This window comes from Mastigoproctus giganteus, chromosome 9, assembly GCF_048544385.1.
Source record: "Mastigoproctus giganteus isolate SK-2022 chromosome 9, ASM4854438v1, whole genome shotgun sequence".
NCBI lineage: Eukaryota > Metazoa > Arthropoda > Arachnida > Uropygi > Thelyphonidae > Mastigoproctus > Mastigoproctus giganteus.
The window spans coordinates 151795761-151814666 of record NC_143583.1 but is presented as its reverse complement, the minus strand read 5'-3'; the positions used below and the strand labels follow the sequence as shown (position 1 = coordinate 151814666).

Here is an 18906-nt window from a genome sequence, read left to right as displayed (position 1 = left end):
TGAAAAATACCCGGAGTAACTGTGACTAGATATGAAGTTTTCTGAGCAATGCAGACAGGCTGCCAGGGCAGGTCATGGGGTTTTGTCAATGATATATAGGAATTTTGCTAGCAGGGAGAAGGAGGTGATTGTCCCTCTGTATAAGGGAATGGTCAGGCCATGCCTTGAGTTCTGCGTACAGGTCTGGAGGCCTCATTTTAGGAAGGATGTAGATTTGATTGAGCGTGTACAGAGAAGGGCAACAAGATTGGTGAGGTGAATGAAGGGATCCTCTTACCAAGAGAGGCTTAAGTTCTGCAAATTGCAGTGGCTGGAGACTAGGCATTTGCACGGCGATCTGATTGAGGTGTATAAGGCCTTGAATGTGTTGAGCATGCTGAATTCTGATGGGATCCTTCCACTTGTTCAGATTACGAACCTAAGGGGCCATAAATTGAAATTGAGGAAGGACGGATGTAGAATAGATGTGCGGAAATTTGCCTTTAGCCAGCGGGTGGTTAGTTGCTAGAACAAACTTCCATCTGTCGTTGTGGAAGTTGATAGGTTAAATAAATTTAAGGAGGAACTGGACAGGCATTTGGAGGGAATGGTGTGGTTTTTTTTTGTTTTTTGCTGATGCTGCATAAGCTCATACACTCGCTTTCTTGCATCACATGCTACTACTGCAAGATCACATATCTCCACGTAGAATTACCTTGACTTCTAATTTGGCATAAGCACAACACAAATATTGCTTCCTCTGCACCTAAAAAAACTGGGTTTTCTCTTTCACTGTTAGTGTTACTTTCCTTCAAACAGCTACTGACTCTGTATACAAATCTCAAATCTGCCCTACCAAAGTATATCCTTCCCATGTGTTGTAACCCCAAAACCCCTCTCAGTCTTCTAGATTCCATTCAGAAGAGAGTGGTTAGATTAATTAATGACCCGTCTCTAATTTCTCCACTCTGTTTTATAGATGTTCTGTGTCTGCTGCATGCCTTTTCTGTAGATACTTCCATGGGCATTGTTCTTCTGAATTGGCATACATAATTCCCGCTCTCTTAGTCTGATGTCACTAAGTATCGTCTCTTTTCTTCTGAACCTTCAACCCAATTATGGTACTAAGTACTGTAGGTTCAAATACCTTTTGTGCTTGTGGTTTTTATTAAAATAATAATTAGAAGAATAAAATGCTCTGCATCCCACAAATTTGAAGCCTTACCTGATAAAGAGTGCACTTTTGCCAATCTCACCAGTTGCATTGCCTCTTTGACCATTTCAAGCAGCTTGATGTTCTTTTTTCGAACCCGTGACCACCAAATACGGAGGATGCAGAAAGGTTAGGAAATGACCCCTGCATATCCCCGGAGCAATATGGCCTTAGTTGCTAATGCTCCTAAAAAAACAAAAAAAAAACCAAACCTTTTTTTATGTCTCACAGGTGCCTTATACAGTGGTGTTATGACTTCCCTATTTCTACAAATTAAAAAAAAAATAATAATTGTTAAAACTTTAGTCTTTCAGCCATAGCCGAGTTTTATGAGTGGGAGTGCAGTGGCACACGCTCTTTGAGTAGACCAGGATTCAAGCCCCTGATTGCTAAATATGGTCGATCTGCCAACCTGCACTGGACCAGTGTGACAGAAGATTATGGTACATTTCCCTCATGAATTGTTGAGGAGGCTTCCATCCTGCAGTAGGTTGATAATGGCTGCAGTTTACCTTTGTTTAGTCTTTCAGCCTGCGATAGAGCAGACAGAAAGAAATAATTTTGGCCAGATTATGGATTGAGCATGTGTGTGTGTTACTTACTCCTTACTGAGAGCCAATGAGCTGGCCAGTGCTAAGACTGTCATACCATACCAACTCCATCACATTTCAATCAGTTGCTCAGAATTTGAAAAATAAAGAAACACACACACATCCTTTTATATTTTAACTAATTGTTACAGATTTACTCTTATGCACATGTGACTACACGCGCACGCACGCACGCACGCACACACACACACACACACACACACACACACACACACACACACACACACACACACACACACACACACACACACACACACACATCTCATGGAACACAGTTTGAGAAATGCTGCTCTACAATATGAGAAATGTCTAAGGGCTGAAAAGGGGATTTTATTGCTGAAACCCTCTGAGTAAGGGAAAATTACTAAACAAACAAGGTGGTGCAAAGCATCATTTTAATTCCTAATAAATTACTGAAGTAGGCAATTTGTTATCGCACACCATCTGGCATCTCTCATATTGTGGAGTTATAATTTCATAAATGGGTTGTAACTTTTATCACTGGGGTATCTACCTGCCCACCAAAGAAAGGTAGCAAGCTTTGAAACTGTTCTGTTTGGATGGTGGTATCCACCAAGAATAAGTAACATTAGTCTTCTCCACTGGCCAAGCATTGCTTATTTGAAGTAGTTGTGTAGTTCATTGTTAAAGCATTCACAATATGAGTTGTAACAATTGTATCACTGGGGTACCTACCTGCCCACCAATGAGAAGCCAGCAAGCTTTGAAACAGTTCTGTCTGGATGGTAGTATCTGCCAAGAATAAGTAACATTAGTCTTTCCACTTGCCAAGCATTGCTTATTTGAGGTAGTTGTATAGTTTGTTGTGAAAGGCATTCACAATATGAGTTGTAACAAAAGTGATGCCATTTCACTTATTTTGGTGGTTTACTACGAACTAATTGATGCTCTGCACTAACTTTTTCGTCTAGTAATTTTCCCATAGTCTGAGGCTTTCATCCCTAAAACTCCTTTTTTTAGTCTTTACCATAGCAGACTTAAGTGAGAAGAATGATTCTGATTTAGGCATTTCTACTGCTAAGATAGTGAAGAGCCTAGAATATGCTGTTCTTTTGCTTAGTAAGGAATTACTTTATGGCTGCATGTAAATAAATGCTGAGGTAGCACAAATTTCATTAATTGTCAGCTTATATAATATGAAATTATTTTTAGACAACATTCTATTACTACTTGGTGTTATTAAAGATAAAGAAATAGAGAAGCAATACACTTCTGTCAGTTTCAGTGTGAGAACCCCAGAACTGATCCTGCTATTAATAATGAAGGAATTGATGTACAGTGGTCCTTGTTTGGGGAACTGACAATTGCACAAAGAAGCTTAAAGTATAAGAAATTATCCCAACTCATTATTGGCATTTTCACAGTTCCTTGTAGCAGTGCTTAGTGTAAGAGAATATTCGGCCAGGTTAGAAGAACAAAAAATAAGTTGGGATTATTTTTCTGGTGAATCTTTGGAAATGTTCCTTGCAGCCAAGTCTAGCGAGTACCATTGTTAAGAAAAAACTTTTTCTGAAGAGGACCACCATCTTGACTGCTCCAAAAATCAAGCTAGAGGCCCTCTTACAAATGTTAAGTGAATCTTTAAAAGCATGCTGGTTAACAGCCCTATTTCTGTATTTTAATATAAAATGTGTATTTCGCCAGTGATAATAAACTACCTGAAGTGACAGTCTTTTTTTTTTTTTTTTTTGTTTCTTTGTATGGAAAAACTTTTAGAGTCCCTTCTTTTTTGGTGGACAACATTTTGAGACCTTAGTGGCAGAGGTTTGGTAAGTGTTGCCTTCTCATGTGGAATGCGATGCTTATGCCACTTTGGGCTAGTTTGCTTCGTTTTGTGTGGAGATGCTCATCAAATCTTTCTCGTAGTTTTCTGAGAGTTTTCCCTATATAATGCTTCCCATAGTTTCCATCAAATTTATTAACTATATCTTTTATGTGAGGGGGAGGGAAGGGTTAAGGATATTTTATGATTATTGGCACCTTTAAATCTGACATAAACATCCCCCCCCACCCCAATTCTGTCAGTGATTTCTCGAAAGCAAAAATAAGAGTATGAGTGTGTTATAGGCCTAATGACTTGAATGAGTACAATAAACGATTGTACAGAGAAATAGTGGGCCAGTAAATCAGTATGTCTTATAATGGGGGATTTTAACTTCCCAGATATTGACTGGAACTTGTGGGTTGGTCACTCACACACTAGTCAGACTTTTGTGGATTTATTGGATGACTGTTTTCTGCAGCAGCATGTTCGAGAGACAACCAGAGAGAGTAATACTCTTGATCTGGTTATCAGCAGTGATCATTCGTGTATTAAGAATTTGCAGATAAAGGAACCACTAGGTGGCAGTGATCACAGTGTACTGATGTGGGATTTACTTAAAGATTTAATTACCATCAGGGGTAAAGGAAAGGGTTTTTGCTTCCGTAAAAGTGAGTACAGTGGTCTTAGAAAGTTTTTAAATTCTATACAGTGGGATCAACTGACGATGTTACCAATAGTAAATTCTAAGTGGGAAGCATTCAAGGAATTAATCGTGGATGCTACTAAAAGTTTCATACCTATTAAGAAATATTGTTCAAGGTTTAGATCTAAATGGTTATCTAATGAGACTCATAACAGAGAAGAAAAATTCATGGTATGCATATAAATTATCAAGCGACTCAGAAGCCTATGGCAGATATAAGCTAGTCTGTAATCAGGTCACAAAGGAGGTTAGGCAGGCAAAGGCAGATTACGAGAAATCCTTGGCAAAAGATGCTAAGAAAAACAGCAAGGATTTCTTTACTTATATAAATTCTAAAAGGAAGGGAATGAATCTGATTGGTCCACTTGACATCGATGGTTCGACTGTTGATGATCCTGCTCGGATAGCAAACAAACTGAATAAATATTTTGCAACTACATTCACACATGAGGAATTATTAAGGTTTGAAAATGGAAGAAGGTTATCAAATTGTAGCAGGATACTTAATGATTTTGTAATAACTGAGAGCAAAGTGGAGGAGAAATTGTTGAAGTTAAACATAAGAAAAGCACCTGGGGTGGATGAGATCTATCCAGTTATATTAAAGGAGGCGGCAAAGCAACTAAGCAAACCCTTAGCCATAATTATGAGAGCATCCTTTGACTCAGAGGAGGTTCCCACAGACTGGAGATGTGCAAATGTATCCTCAATTCACAAAGGGGGATCGAATGGTGACACGAGTAATTACAGACCAGTTAGTTTAACTTCTGTTACGGGTAAAATAATGGAGTCACTGGTTAAAGATGCATTGCAGGATCATCTAGACAAGACTGCAGAAATAATTCAGACACAGCATGGGTTTGTTAAGGGAAAGTCTTATCTGACAAATTTGATAGGATATTATGATATGGTTACAAAGGAACTGGATGCAAAAAATAATTTTGATATTATATATTTGGATTTCAGGAAAGCTTTTGACACTGTTGCGCATGGAAGACTATTATACAAATTGGAGCAGAATGGTATTAAGGGTAAGTTGCTACAATGGATAAAAGGATGGTTAAGTGGGAGAAGACAGAGGGTGGTAATCAATGGGTGCTGTTCTTCGTGGACTAATGTTATTAGTGGAGGCCAACAGGGTTCGGTGTTGGGTCCACTGTTGTTTTGTAATTTTTCAATGATATTGATGAAGGTATATCAGGCTTAATGTCGAAGTTTGCAGATGATACAAAGGTTGGCAGGGTTGTTAATGACAGTAATGGCAGTGTGTTACTGCAACAGGATATAGATAATTTGGGCAAATGTGCTAAGAAGTGGCAACTGAAGTTTAACCTTGACAAATGCAAAGTACTGCATATGGGTAGAAGTAACCCCAGAGAAACGTACCAACTGTGTGGTACTACACTTAAGTGGTAGAAAATGAAAAATACTTGGGAGTAATTGTGCAGTCAGATATGAAGTTTTCTGAATAATGCAGACAGGCTGCCAGGGTAGGTCATGAGGTTTTGTCAATGATATATAGGAATTTTGCTAGCAGGGAAAAGGAAGTGATTGTCCCTCTGTATAAGGCAATTGTCAGGCCACGCCTTGAGTACTGAGTACACGTCTGGAGGCCTCATTTTAGGAAGGATGTAGATTTGCTTTAGCATGTACAGAGAAAGGCAACAAGATTGGTGCGGGGAATGAAGGGATCCTCTTACCAAAAGAGGCTTAAGTTCTGCAAATTGCAGTGGCTGGAAACTAGACACCGCGTGGTGATCTGATTGAGGTGTATAAAGCCCTGAATGGTTGAGCATGCTGAATTCTGATGGGATCCTTCCATTTGTACAGATTACGAACCTAAGGGGGCATAAATTCAAATTAAGAAAGGACAGATGTAGAATAGATGTGAGGAAATTTGCCTTTAGCCAGCGGGTGGTTAATTGCTGGAACAAACTTCCATCTGTTGTTGTGGAAGTTGATAGGTTGAATAAATTTAAGGAGGAACTGGACAGGCTTTTGGAGGGAGTGGTGTGATTTTTTTTTTTTTTTTTTTTTTTTTTGGCTGATGCTGCATAAGCTCATACACTTGCTTTCTTGCATCACATGCCACTAATACTGTACACGAAGAAAGGAAAATTTGAGTATGTCTTGAAGAGGTTGTTTCTTGGGGAAGAGACGTCTTGGAAGTTATTAACAGCTTTTCACATGGTTTTTTAATAATGGTTTATAGGCATTTGGCAATTTTCTATTGAATAGATTCTGAGAGTTGTCTCATAAAAATTTGAACCTGATAGTGTATCATTTGGTTTTCTGTGATCTGAAGTGCATAGTTTACATCTTTAATGTCATTGTTTACATCCAAAAAAGGGATGGGTTTTATCCTTGTCTTTTTTAGTTCTAAAGTTCATTTTTTTTTTTTTTTTTTTTTGTCAAGACATTTGATATTTTCTTGGAATACATTGAACGTTTTTCTTCCCTATTAGAAAAATATCAACAAATATGAGCCATAAATTTGAGATAATCCTTTAGTATTCAAATTTCCATGTAAAATTTCCACTAAAAGAGAAGGGATTATCAATAATTAGGTTTTTTTTTTTTTTTTTTTTTTTCCTTTTTTTGGCAGAATCTTCCATTGAATAAAAATTAAGCTTGCCTTATAGTTAAATCTATGGCTTCTCTAATGTCAAGTGGGGGAGATTTAAATAGGGGAGTGGAATTTTTGACGCTTATAAGTATACCTTTTTTGAATTGTATGGGTCTTCTGAATTGTTAAGATTCAGATATTTGAAAGTTAAGTCATTAGTTTTCTTTTTATCAAATAGTCTTTTAAAAAATTGTTCTGTTTTCTCTTTAATCCCTTTATTATGGGCTTTAACAAGACTCTTGTGTGCATGAATCATTAAGGAGTTCATTCATTTTTTTGCTATAAACATCTCTGTCCAAATTTACAAAGCTTCACATTTTTTAACTCTGTAGGATGGAGTCCTTTAATTGTTGGAAGCACTTTATATTGGTTGGGGAAAAGTTCTGTCTGTGGGTGTAGATAAATTAATCTAACAAAGTTTTTTTAAAGAAATTGCTGAAATTAAGAGAGATGTTGATGATATTCCCTATGCTTTACTATAGGATGCAGTCACACTATCAACACTATCACACATCTTTTTCAGTTTTAAGGATATCAATAAAAAATGAGTGTTTCCTAGTAAAACTCCATTAGATAAGTTAATCGGACCAAGTTTTGTAAAGAAATATCCGAAATTAAGTGGTGTTGACGAAAATATGTTTCCCATTGCTTTACTATGGAGAGTGCAGTCATAATGTAATATGATCAGGGATTGCAAAGAAATAACCGATATTATGCGAACTTTTAAAGGAAAGATGTTTCCCATTGGTTTACTATGGGATGCAGTCACACTATCAACCCTATCACACATCTTTGTTAGTTTTAAAATCAAGTGTTTCCGAGTAAACCTCCATTAGTTAATATAGTATGACTAGTTTTGTTAAGAAAAAACCCAATTTAAGTGAGGTGTTGACAAAACATGTTTCCCATTGCTTTACTATGGAAAGTGCAGTCACATTATCACACATCTTTTTTTTTTTTTTTTTTTTTTTAATGATTTCTATCAAAACCGAATGTTTCCTAGTAAAAGGTCATTAGATAATGTAATATGATCAGGGATTGTAAAGAAATAACCGATCAGGCCTTTTGAATTTCTGATGTTAAATTTGTTAAGGGTATTTGTAACTAAATCAAGGTGAGTGCTTGAGTGCTTCTCTAATTTTCAGATTTTACATATTTTTTGACTGAGGTTCCCTCCCTACATCCTTCCACTGTGGTGGTGGTGGTGGTGGGGGGAGAAATAACAAGTATATAACAAAATTATTAAATCCTTAATGATCTGCATAGAGGCCTCACTTTCACAGTAACTTTATTTAATGTAAATTGCATTTGTAGAGAATTTTGACTTAAACTAGTTGCTATATTAGAACCAGAGATGAAGAACCCGTGTTTTATTTTACCTGATAGCTTAGCGGCAAAGCTGTTGCCATAGTGCATTTTGAAGGAAACATCTATACTCATTGTAATCTAATCTAATAATAGCTTTAGTTTTTATTTATTTTAATCAAATATATAAAATTGCTTATCACACTGTATGTGGACACATTTTATAGCATTTGCTTATTTTTATTTATTTATTTATTTATTATTATTTTTTTACTTTCTTTCTATTCATTTATAGTATGTAGAAAAGCTGGAGAAAATTATTCGCTTTGTCATTAAGGAAAAGTCTCTCACTTTAGAGGATCTGGATGATATTTGGGCAGCACAAGCTGGGAAACATGAAGCTATTGTGAAAAATGTTCATGATCTGCTTGCGAAATTAGCATGGGATTTTACACCTGAACAATTAGATCATCTCTTTGATTGTTTTCAGGTAAATTTCAGTTTGAATTTTGAGTATCTATATTTTAAAACAGTTTTCAGAAAACATTTAATTATTGTGTATCCACTTTAGTTAGTCAGTCCTCTTGCCAGCGAGTTGACTAACTTACTGTACCCACTCTAGTTAGTCACACCTCACTGGCAGTGTCAGGAATATTCCATTTGTGTCTGAGTCATCGTCTCGTCATAGTGTGAGATTTAAACTGGCATTTACTCTTATGCATTACTGTGTATACTTGTCAAACACAAGTGATAGTCTATATAAAAATTTAAAACAGGATGAATCATCTTGTGCATTAAAGAGAAAAATCTGTACATATCCGAGAAAATGCAAAATGTCATTATTGAATATTTTAATGAAGCACTAAATGATAAATCGAGTTTACTAATCAAGCATACAACAAAATGTGCCAGTGAAGCCACAGGATTTGAAATCAAGCTAAATTATTTTGATATTTATAATAAAATGTATGAAATATGCCTAAATTAATCCTAGTATTAAAACAAAAATTAAAACTTTAATGATCAAAGAGAAATGCGAGGAAAATTTTTCACAAGATGGGATTTTGTTGAGAGAAATCTCAAAACAGAAAAGTTTTAATGGAAAGAAATTGTCATACTTAAGCGAACAGTATATTTATAGGAAATTAAATTAATAAGAATGTATAAGAAGTAACAAGACTTGTAATTAAAGTGTAATATCTGTTTTGTAATTCCAAAAAGTTTTATTTCTTATAATTAAATTCAATTATAGTCACAGGCTTTTGATTCACTAGCAGCAAAAAAAACAAAAAAAACCCCCCACTTCTACCATATCCAGGTGAGCTCTTTATTTCCCAATTCATTGGCTAAAAGAAATAATACAGGAACTCCCCAACTTACGGAAATTTGACTTTATGTAAGTCTTTGTCAGCCGGTGCAAACTTGAAAAAAAATCATGGTAACGTATTTTGCATCCTGTAAGAATAAATGGAGGTATCGTGAAAATATCATAATATGAACCCAATAACACTTTTGTTTTTTTTTGGTAATTCATTACAAGACCTTGGAAGTTGAAATTTTATACTAACTAAGCTATCTAAAAGGTCATTTTTATAATGGAAATTGCGTTGCGCTTTCATCGTTATTGTATGTTCCATTATTAGAATCAATTTTGAACGCCTTTGTGATATTTTTCTTAAACACGTTTCTGGAGGTCACTACCATAAAACAATAAAAACAATTTTCACTTTCTGCTTTATTGGGCTTTTCACTTAGTGCATCTAATTATAAATGGGTAGTAAACTTGATCTTATTGCATTTGCAATAATCCCGATAACTGGAATTGTGGGGGTTTTTATGTTATTATTGTGAAATGTGTTACCCCTTCACTGAAATCTTCAATCATATAAAAAAACATAAATCAATTTTCAGAATCTTCTCTTCATTCCTTATTACAATGATGAAGGGAAAGCGATCTATGAAAAGGGCAAGTGTTGGCAGTGCTAGGAAACAAAACAAAACAAAATTGATTTAGAAATGAAGATGATTAATTAAGAAGTACGAAACAGGACAAAGTTTGTCGTCTATTGCACGGAATTAGGTCTCGCTGTTTCAACAGCGAATACTATTTTAAGGGACAATGCTCATATAAGAGAACATGTTAAAGGATCAATGTACTTCACACCGGGGCCAGTCCACCCCAATGGTGATTACAAAACGGCATTCAGGTGCTATGTCGAAGATGGAAAAGCTGTTAATGATATGGATGGAAAATCAGATTCAGAATCAAGTACCCCTGAATCTTAACCACCATTCAAGCAAGAAGTATTTATGAAGATAACGATAAGTACGGCAAACCCCAAGCCAAGTTTGTGGCAAGCAACGGGTGGTTTAATAGTTTCAAGCATCGTGCTGGTTTCCAAAACAAAGTATGCAGCGAAGTTGTGAGTGCCGTTTCTGCAGCTGCAGAGAAATTTTGTGATGTGTTGGAAAAAACCCCCCTTCTAAATCTCCACAGCCCTCAACTTCTGCAGCAGCATGCTTATCAGCTGGAGAGTTAATTCTGGCAACGGTGCCCGAAAGGTAAAACTTGCTGATGTTATGCCTGTATCCTCTTTTTTGTAATTTTTCCTGTGCATGAGATAAAAAGTTGAATAATTCTAATTACATGTTCGTTGAGCATTTCTTTTTTTGCTTCTTATCAAACTCAGCGTGCATAGTTGCTAATGCAGAATTTCCCTAAATGCTTATTTAGGGAAATTCTGACTTACGTAGTGTTCCGTGGAATGCAACCCTTATGTTATTCGGGGAGTGGCTGTACAATGAATCCGGGGGTGGCTGCACAATGAACCCACATGTTGAACTTATTTCCCCGTATTTCAGATAATAGAAATTGGAAATGGGTTAAGTGGTTGAGGGGACTATCTCACACAGGTAAACAGTAAAAAAATATAGTATATTATCATTGCTTTATGCTTATAAACAGATTATTTTATAAATTGGTGTGTACGGTCTTAAATAATGTACATGGAAAGTTGTTTAAGAAATAGTTGTGTCACGATGTGATTTCATTTTGAGAAAGTAATATATTCATCGAGGTGTATTTTATCTTTGGTTGATGGATACTTATAGTCAGTGCTTTTTTTGTAAAAAAATAGGTGCTGATTTTCATTTTTTGCTATCAGAAATTAAAAATTAAAGGGATATGAAAAGTACTCTAAAACTTTTTTTCCTGATATTACTACTATTCCTGATTAGTAGTAATGTTTTTGGAATAAGAACAACAAATTAAGTATATTAACACAGTTTATTAGCATAAATTTATTATTCAAGTATATAAAAAAATAAAATAAGTAAAATGTGAGTAAAATAAGTAATATGTAAAAAATAATAAGTAAAAATAAATAAAATAAGTAAAAATAATTTCATAATAAAGTTTTTGTAGAATATTTCAAATATTTAGTTCTCATCCTATGCTGACTTCTTTTCTTACTGTTTGTGTCTGTTGCTGAATGACCTTTCCGAAGCAGCCATGAATCGACATATTTTGCTGAATCAAAGTGTGTCAGCGGTGGACCTACAATTTTAAGAAATAGTAGTGAAGAAATTGTTTTTGTCATCAACGAAACTCTTGTTGGCCTGGCGATCAGATTAATTTGTGAAAATCCTCGTTCACTTTCACTCAATGAAATTGATATCGTACTCAGAGCATTCATCAAATGCTTCAATTCTTCTGAAACCATCTTATCGATTAGGTATCCCCGAAATCCACAAATTGCATCTCTTTCGTTTATCATCATCATCATCAGCCATTTTCAATCCACTGCAGGATGAAGGCCTCTCCAGCAACTTTCCAGTTCCTTCTGTTTTGTGCAATGGCCATCCATTTACTACCCACAAACTCATGAATTTCATTTGTCCATTGCCACTGTTGTCATCCAGGTTTTCTTCTAGCTCCTCTTGAGTACCATTCTTAGTTCATCTGTCATCATGTCTTCGAGCTATGTGTCCTGCCCAAGACCATTTTAGTTCTTTAGTTTTGATAAGAATGTCCTTTACTTGAGTTTTCTGCCTAATCCACGTGTTTCTCTTCTTATCTAACAGTCTGATTCCCAATATAATTTGTTCCATTCTTCGCTGTGTAGTTCTCTTCCATTCTTTTGGTGAGTGCCCAAGTTTCACTTCCCTTAGTCATGGTGGGAAGTATGCATTGGTTCATTATTTTACGTTTCAGACAAATTGGGATATTGCTCCTCAGTATGTGACTTTATTTCCTGAATGCTATCCATCCAAAATTTATTCTTCTCTTGACTTCAAGCCGTTTATCATCATTACAGCTAATGACTTGTTCCAGATAAGTATATGACTCCACCTTTTCAATTACTGCTCTTTCAATCATTATATCCCTTTCTGTGGCATACTTGTTCATCATTACTTTTGTTTTAGCCATATTCATCTTTAGTCCAAAATCTTTACTAATTTTCCTGTAATTCTTTGGGATTGTGGTTTAGGTACTCTCCATTCACACTGACTCCTTTCTGTAACCAGTCTAATCTGAAAGCTTCCTCAAGGGCAGCAGTAAACAACTTTGGAGATATTGTGTCTCCTTGTCAAACTCTTTTCTCAATTTTAAAATTACTACTGTCTTTGTCTAGTCTAATAAAAGAGGTAGCATTCTCATATTTTCTTCAAAATCATAATATATGGTGTATCTATGTCTTGCCTTTCCAGTGCCTTGGTGATAGTCTCTTCTTCAGTGGAGCCATTATTTCATGGCCATTCTCAACCTCATGTTGTATGGCATTACAAGAATACAAAAGGGGGTGATTTGCAATATTTCTGTTCTTTTTTCCCTTGGTTGGATTAGTGTTTGAAATCTTCTGACGTCAATGTTTGCTCAGATCGTATCAGTAAAATTATTCTTGTAGGGATGAAATCTTTCATTCCACATTCCACCTTCAAACCTTGCCGTTTATCTAAACATCAGTTTTCCAATAAATGCACTAAAGCTGTTCAAGATAAGAATGTTGCATATCGCATTTGGCTTGCATCCAAATCTTCAGATTCATTTTCTGCTTACACGAAAGCCCACAACAATTATAAAATAGTTATTAATCAGTCCAAACTAGATTTTGAGCAAGCTAAAAGTTGAAAAGTTTCTCCTTGAACTTTTTGCCAAAGCTATTGGCTGCTATTTTTGCCTATCTCTACAACCACATCTGTTAAAATTTAATGGTTCTATTGCCACCTCAGCTGAAGATAAAGTAGACCTGTTAGCATCATACTTTTCTACTAACTGTTGTATTGATGATCATGGTAAACCACCTCTTGCTAATCCTAGAGTATACTCCATTCAATGCCACCTGTTCTCTTCCATCAAAAGGATGTCAGATGGATTTTGAACAACCTTGATGAAAAGAAAACTCCAGGTCCTGATGTTATTTCTCCACTTGTTCTCAAACCTGTGCTGTTGAGTTTACTTCCATTCTTCGTCACATTTATACACTTTTTAAGTCCACTAGTGTTTTTCCTTCAACTTGAAAATTTACCCATATCCTGCCATTTCCTAAAAATGGTGACAAATCTCACTCTCAGTTATTGTCCCATTGTACTTCTTTCTAAATTAATGGAGAATGCCATTAAGTGCCAACTCTTAAGCTATCGTGGAACCTTCCTTCTGATCAATGATTGCCACTATGGATTCCGTTGGTGCCAATCAACTAGCGATATTAGGCCTATGGTAACCTCTATGAACAGTAACCATCTGTATACAGCCTTTTGTATCATTTTATTTAATATTAAATCAGTTTTAAACGGTTGGTGTATCTGTTTAAGTTTGTGGTACGAATAATCCCAACCTTAAAGGCTTTATTGCGGACATCCATGAACAAATGCGATGGAAAAGTTTGAAACTGTAGCATTTACTCTTAACATTTCAAAGGCTTTCGATCATGTCTGGCCTAAAAGCTTTCATATTTTGGTTTGCCAACTGTTTTTTGTAATCTGTCTGCATTGGTCAGCATTCCCATGCTTTTGGAATCTCCGAGTCTGCAAATCAACAACGCAAGGAAGAATATTGTTCCTAAGAGTGTAGTGCCTAATAAACTGACCATTCAGTGTATATAATGCACAAAATTGTACATACTATTTTTCTTATAATGGAGTAAACATATCTTTATTTCTTTCAGTCTTCTTTTAGAGTACCATGATGTAAATGATAAATATCCCAAGTTTTTGTTTTCATTTAAAAATGTTTCTACATTAAGGTTAATGAAATATAAGCCATTGAACAGAATTTCTGGTTTTAGGGGCAGATTTCTCTTAGGTTAGGAATAATGCAAATTAATCTACTTATTTTTAAGAGTGAATTTTTTTTCCCTCCTTTAACAGACTAGCTGGACTAGTGCTAATAAAAAACAACGAGAAAAATTATTAGAATTAATAAGAAGGCTAGCAGAAGATGACAAAGATGGAGTCATGGCACATAAGGTATGACTGGTAATATTTTGCATTAGTCACAAAATTTTAATTGACCCTGTTAATATTTATTTTGTCTCTTCCAAATTTTTTTTTTTTTTTCTCTTTTTTGAATCAATTCCCTTGCCAATATGAAAGTATTAGGTAATCATTTGAAGGTATTGCTTAGGCTTTAAGAAAAGTGTGGAAATTTTATTATATTTGTATAAAAATTATTTCATATTTTCAAGACTATGCTGCAGAAATGAACACTTTTATACCTCTTGTTAATACAGCAATTAAGGTCATGCTGGCATAGTTCAAACACTGGATATATTTAGCAGTATAAAATAAAAAAAAAAAAAAAATAGTGAAGACAGATGTACATGGAGATATACCTTCAAAACAGGAATATTAGATGGAGAAATGAAATTATCATAAGACGAGAAAGACAGAATGAAATAAAGTGAAGGAACCCACAGTGGCAATTGATGCAAGGAACAACAGCCATTGTGAGTTCCGAGAATATAGTATTTTGGTTGTTGATTACTACAGAACACTTATCAGTAGATCTAATTTCATGGCCAACTGGTCATTTACTTCATTTTATTTTATACTGTTATTTAGTTTATTTCTTTAATGAGTTTCATTACAATTAATGTATGTTCGTTTTTTTTTTTTTTTTTTTTAATTGTTTTGGAGTTACTTTGCATGTTTGCATTTGATTAAATTGGTTTTTTAACTGGAGTTGAAATGGTAATTTGTAACCGTTCGAAGCTCATGGGGTGAGCCTTGAGCAGTTTCTTAATGGGGGAACTGATTGACAAGATTAAGATTTTCCTCTAATTCTTTGGGATCATGGCTTATGACCACGATGTCATCTGCAAATTGTAAATGGTTTAGGTACTCTCCTTTCTGAGACCAGTTTAATTTTCTGAAAGCTTCCTCAAGGGCAGCAGTAAACAACTTCGTAGATACTGTGTCTCCTTGTCGAACTCCTTTCTCAATTTTAAATTTGCCACTGACTTTGTCTAGTCCAATAAAGGAGGTAGCATTCTCATATATTTTCTTCAAAATCATAATATATGGGGTATCTATGTCTTGTCTTTCCAGTGCCTTATGCTGTATGGGATCAAATGCCTTTTCATAATCCACAAATGCCAGGCATAATGGTGTTTTATATTCATTTGCTTTCTCCATTAGCTGTGATATTATGTGAAGGTGATCCATAGTTGAGAATCATGTCCTAAAGCTAGTTTGCTCTTTCGGTTGCTTCTCATCAAGTATTTTTTCTAATCTGTTAGTAATGACCCTTATGAACAACTTGTAGATGTGGGATAACAAGCTAATTGGTCCATAATTTCCAATTTCTAATTTATCTCCTTTCTTATGCAGCAAAACTATGATTGCATTATTCCACTCCTTAGGCCTCACACCTTTTTCTGATTCATTTTGTGAAGAGTCTTGCCAGTTTTTGTGTCATTTCTCCTCCTCCCAATTTTAACAACTCTACAGTAACTTAACTCCCCCCCCCCCAGGGCTTTCTGATTCTTCATTTTCTTCACCGCATGTTCTACCTCTTCAGGAAGGAAGGATGTCATATGTGTTACTAATTTGCAATCCATCTTTTCCACTGCTGGTATCATTCCCTCGCTCCTTGTATAATTCTTTATAGCCTTCTGTTATTTGAATTATGCCTTCTATGATATTTATAAGTAGACCATTGCTATTCTTCAGTTTCATTTGTCTTTCTGTATTACTATTCATTGGCTGCTGATTTAAGTCCTTTGTTTTCCCTTATTCCTTGTTCTACTTTTCTTGTGTTAAATCTTCTTATGTCCTCTCTGAGTCTCTTTCTAATGGTTTTGCATAACTCAGTATATTCAAATTTCTCCTTGTCATTGTTTACCTTGCTCTTCATTTGTCTTCTTCGGTTCATCATGACAAGTGTTTCTTGACTAATTTTTTATTCTTTGGATTTCTTTTTCCCTATAGGTTTCTTGGGCTTTATTACTTTCAGAAAGTTGTAATATTCCTTGTTGATATGTTGGTCCTGAGCAGTCTGCAGAAGCTCAAACTTGTTCTTAAGTTCCAGTAAATACTGCTTTTTCTCCTCTTCTGTTATTTCAAAGACCTTCGTATTATTTAAATCTTCTTAGAAGTTGGAGCGGTTTGGATAGCAATGGGAATATCGTTAACCTTGCATCCATTTATATCCCACTGAATTATCCTTGCTCCCAGACTGAACTGGACAATCTTATCACACAACTGCTATCTCCAGTCTGTTTACTTGGTGATTTCAATGGTTACCATCCATTTTGGGGATCTTCCACCATGTATAGGAGTTACCAATTAATTGCAACAGTCCTGGATAACCATATCCTGCCAATCGCAAAGTATGAATGTTATCGAAAGATAGCTACGAATTACTTTAACCAGAATTCAATCCCGGACCTTATGCAATGGATGCCATCTCACTGAACAGAAATCCACTACCACTCATTTCTGCAAACTTCAGTCACTTCATCCTGTTCCAGAGCTAAAGATAAATAACGTGCCAGTTCCTCTTGCTCACACAGTCTTATTTCTTGGCCTGATACTAGATAGGAAACTGAACTTTCAAGCACATGTGGCCTATCTCTGAACAGTCTGCTTGAAGAAATTAAGCATCCTCCGGTGTGTGTCATCCATGTCATGGGGTGCTGATCGACATACCCTCATCCATCTTTATAGAGCTCTCATCAAGTCTCACTTGGACTATGGCTCTCCAGCATATGATTCTGTGAGAAAAAGTACTTTAGAATAATTAAACACCATCCAGCACAGTGTTCTGAGAGTCACTCTAGGGGCTTTCAGAATCTCCCTGGTTCAGAGCCTTTACATCAAAGCCCATGAACCTCCTTTACATCAAAGAAAAACATTACTTCTAATGTATGCAGCAAAAATCTGCAGTCTTCCCTCTCACCCTTGTTGGAGATGTCTGTAAAATACTGAATGTGAATCATTTTACAACAGTAAACCTAATGAAAACTGACCTGCTCCACTTAGATTTAAGGCTCAATTATGGAATATAGAAATTGGTAATATATTTCAGGACACGACACCACTAGATCCACCCTTGACAAATATCTGTTCACATATGATGACTATTTTCAACAGTGGGGAAAGAACACCCTGTCTCCTTCCAATATTGCACAGTTACATGCAACTTACTCTCTTTCTAATTCAAAGGCATGTGAAATCTATACAGATGGATCAAAAACTGAGACCCAAATAGGTGCTGCATAAAACTTCCCGTCATTCACTACTTCTGTCTCATTACCATACCAGTAGAATGCAGTATCTTCACTTCTGAGCTTTATGCTATAAACTTAGCTCCAGATCACATTATTGAACTTCTGCTTTAATATACACTGACTCACTCAGTGCTGTCTCTGCCATAAGCAGTAATACCACCCTGCAATAAAAGAAATGCATTCTAAATTACTTGCATATAATCAGGGCGCCTCCGTAGCCAGGTGGGAAGGAGCAGCAGTGCATAGCACACGCTTCTTGATTAGACCGGGGTTCGAGCCCGTAACCACCAAATACGGAGGATGCGGAAAGGTCAGGGAAGGACCACCGGATTCCCGGAGCAATATGGCCTTAGTTGCTTATGCTCCTAAAAAAAAAAAAAAAAAAAAACCAAATAACAAAAATAACAATAGCATATAATCAGTCAAACCAAACTGTGACATTCTGCTGGATCCCAGGTCATTCTGGGATATCAGAAAAATGAAAAAGCAGATCTTGCCACCAAACAACCAGATACTTTTATTTTAAAGACTTTTCAAGTTCCATATACTGATTTCAAACCAATCATCCGTAAAGCATGTTACAATAACTGGTCAATAATCTGGAGAGGTTATCCAGGGAAAAAAAACTTTACTAAATAAAACCAGATCCAAAGCTGTGGCTCTCCATCTTTCAGAAAAGCAGACGAGAAGAAGTAATTCTAGGAAAGCTATGAATTGTGCATACTTGCCTCACACACCTCTATCTATTAATGAATGACAGCACTCCTCAATGCACATCATATCATGTGCAACTGACTATTTATTAGTGGACTGTCCTCACCTTCTCAGTACCCACTCAAACAACTTTAAATCATGTGCTAATGCGTAGTCTTCACTAACATTAATGTATATTCTTGGAGATGATCCTAATGAAACAGAACTGTTTGCATTCCTAAATAACATATGAATATAT

General features: G+C 35.8%; 1 protein-coding gene across 4 annotated transcripts in view; it reads left to right on the top strand.

Moving 5' to 3' along the window:
- Nucleotides 1–18906, top strand: part of faf (ubiquitin carboxyl-terminal hydrolase-like faf) — a 1326265-nt gene that overhangs the window by 343913 nt on the left and 963446 nt on the right. For all 4 annotated transcript variants that reach the window (XM_090382082.1, XM_090382083.1, XM_090382080.1 and 1 more), the window contains 2 exons: nt 8519–8713; nt 14593–14691. In XM_090382082.1, coding sequence (XP_090238208.1) covers nt 8519–8713; nt 14593–14691 — 294 coding nt within the window. The remainder of the gene's footprint in view (nt 1–8518; nt 8714–14592; nt 14692–18906) is intronic.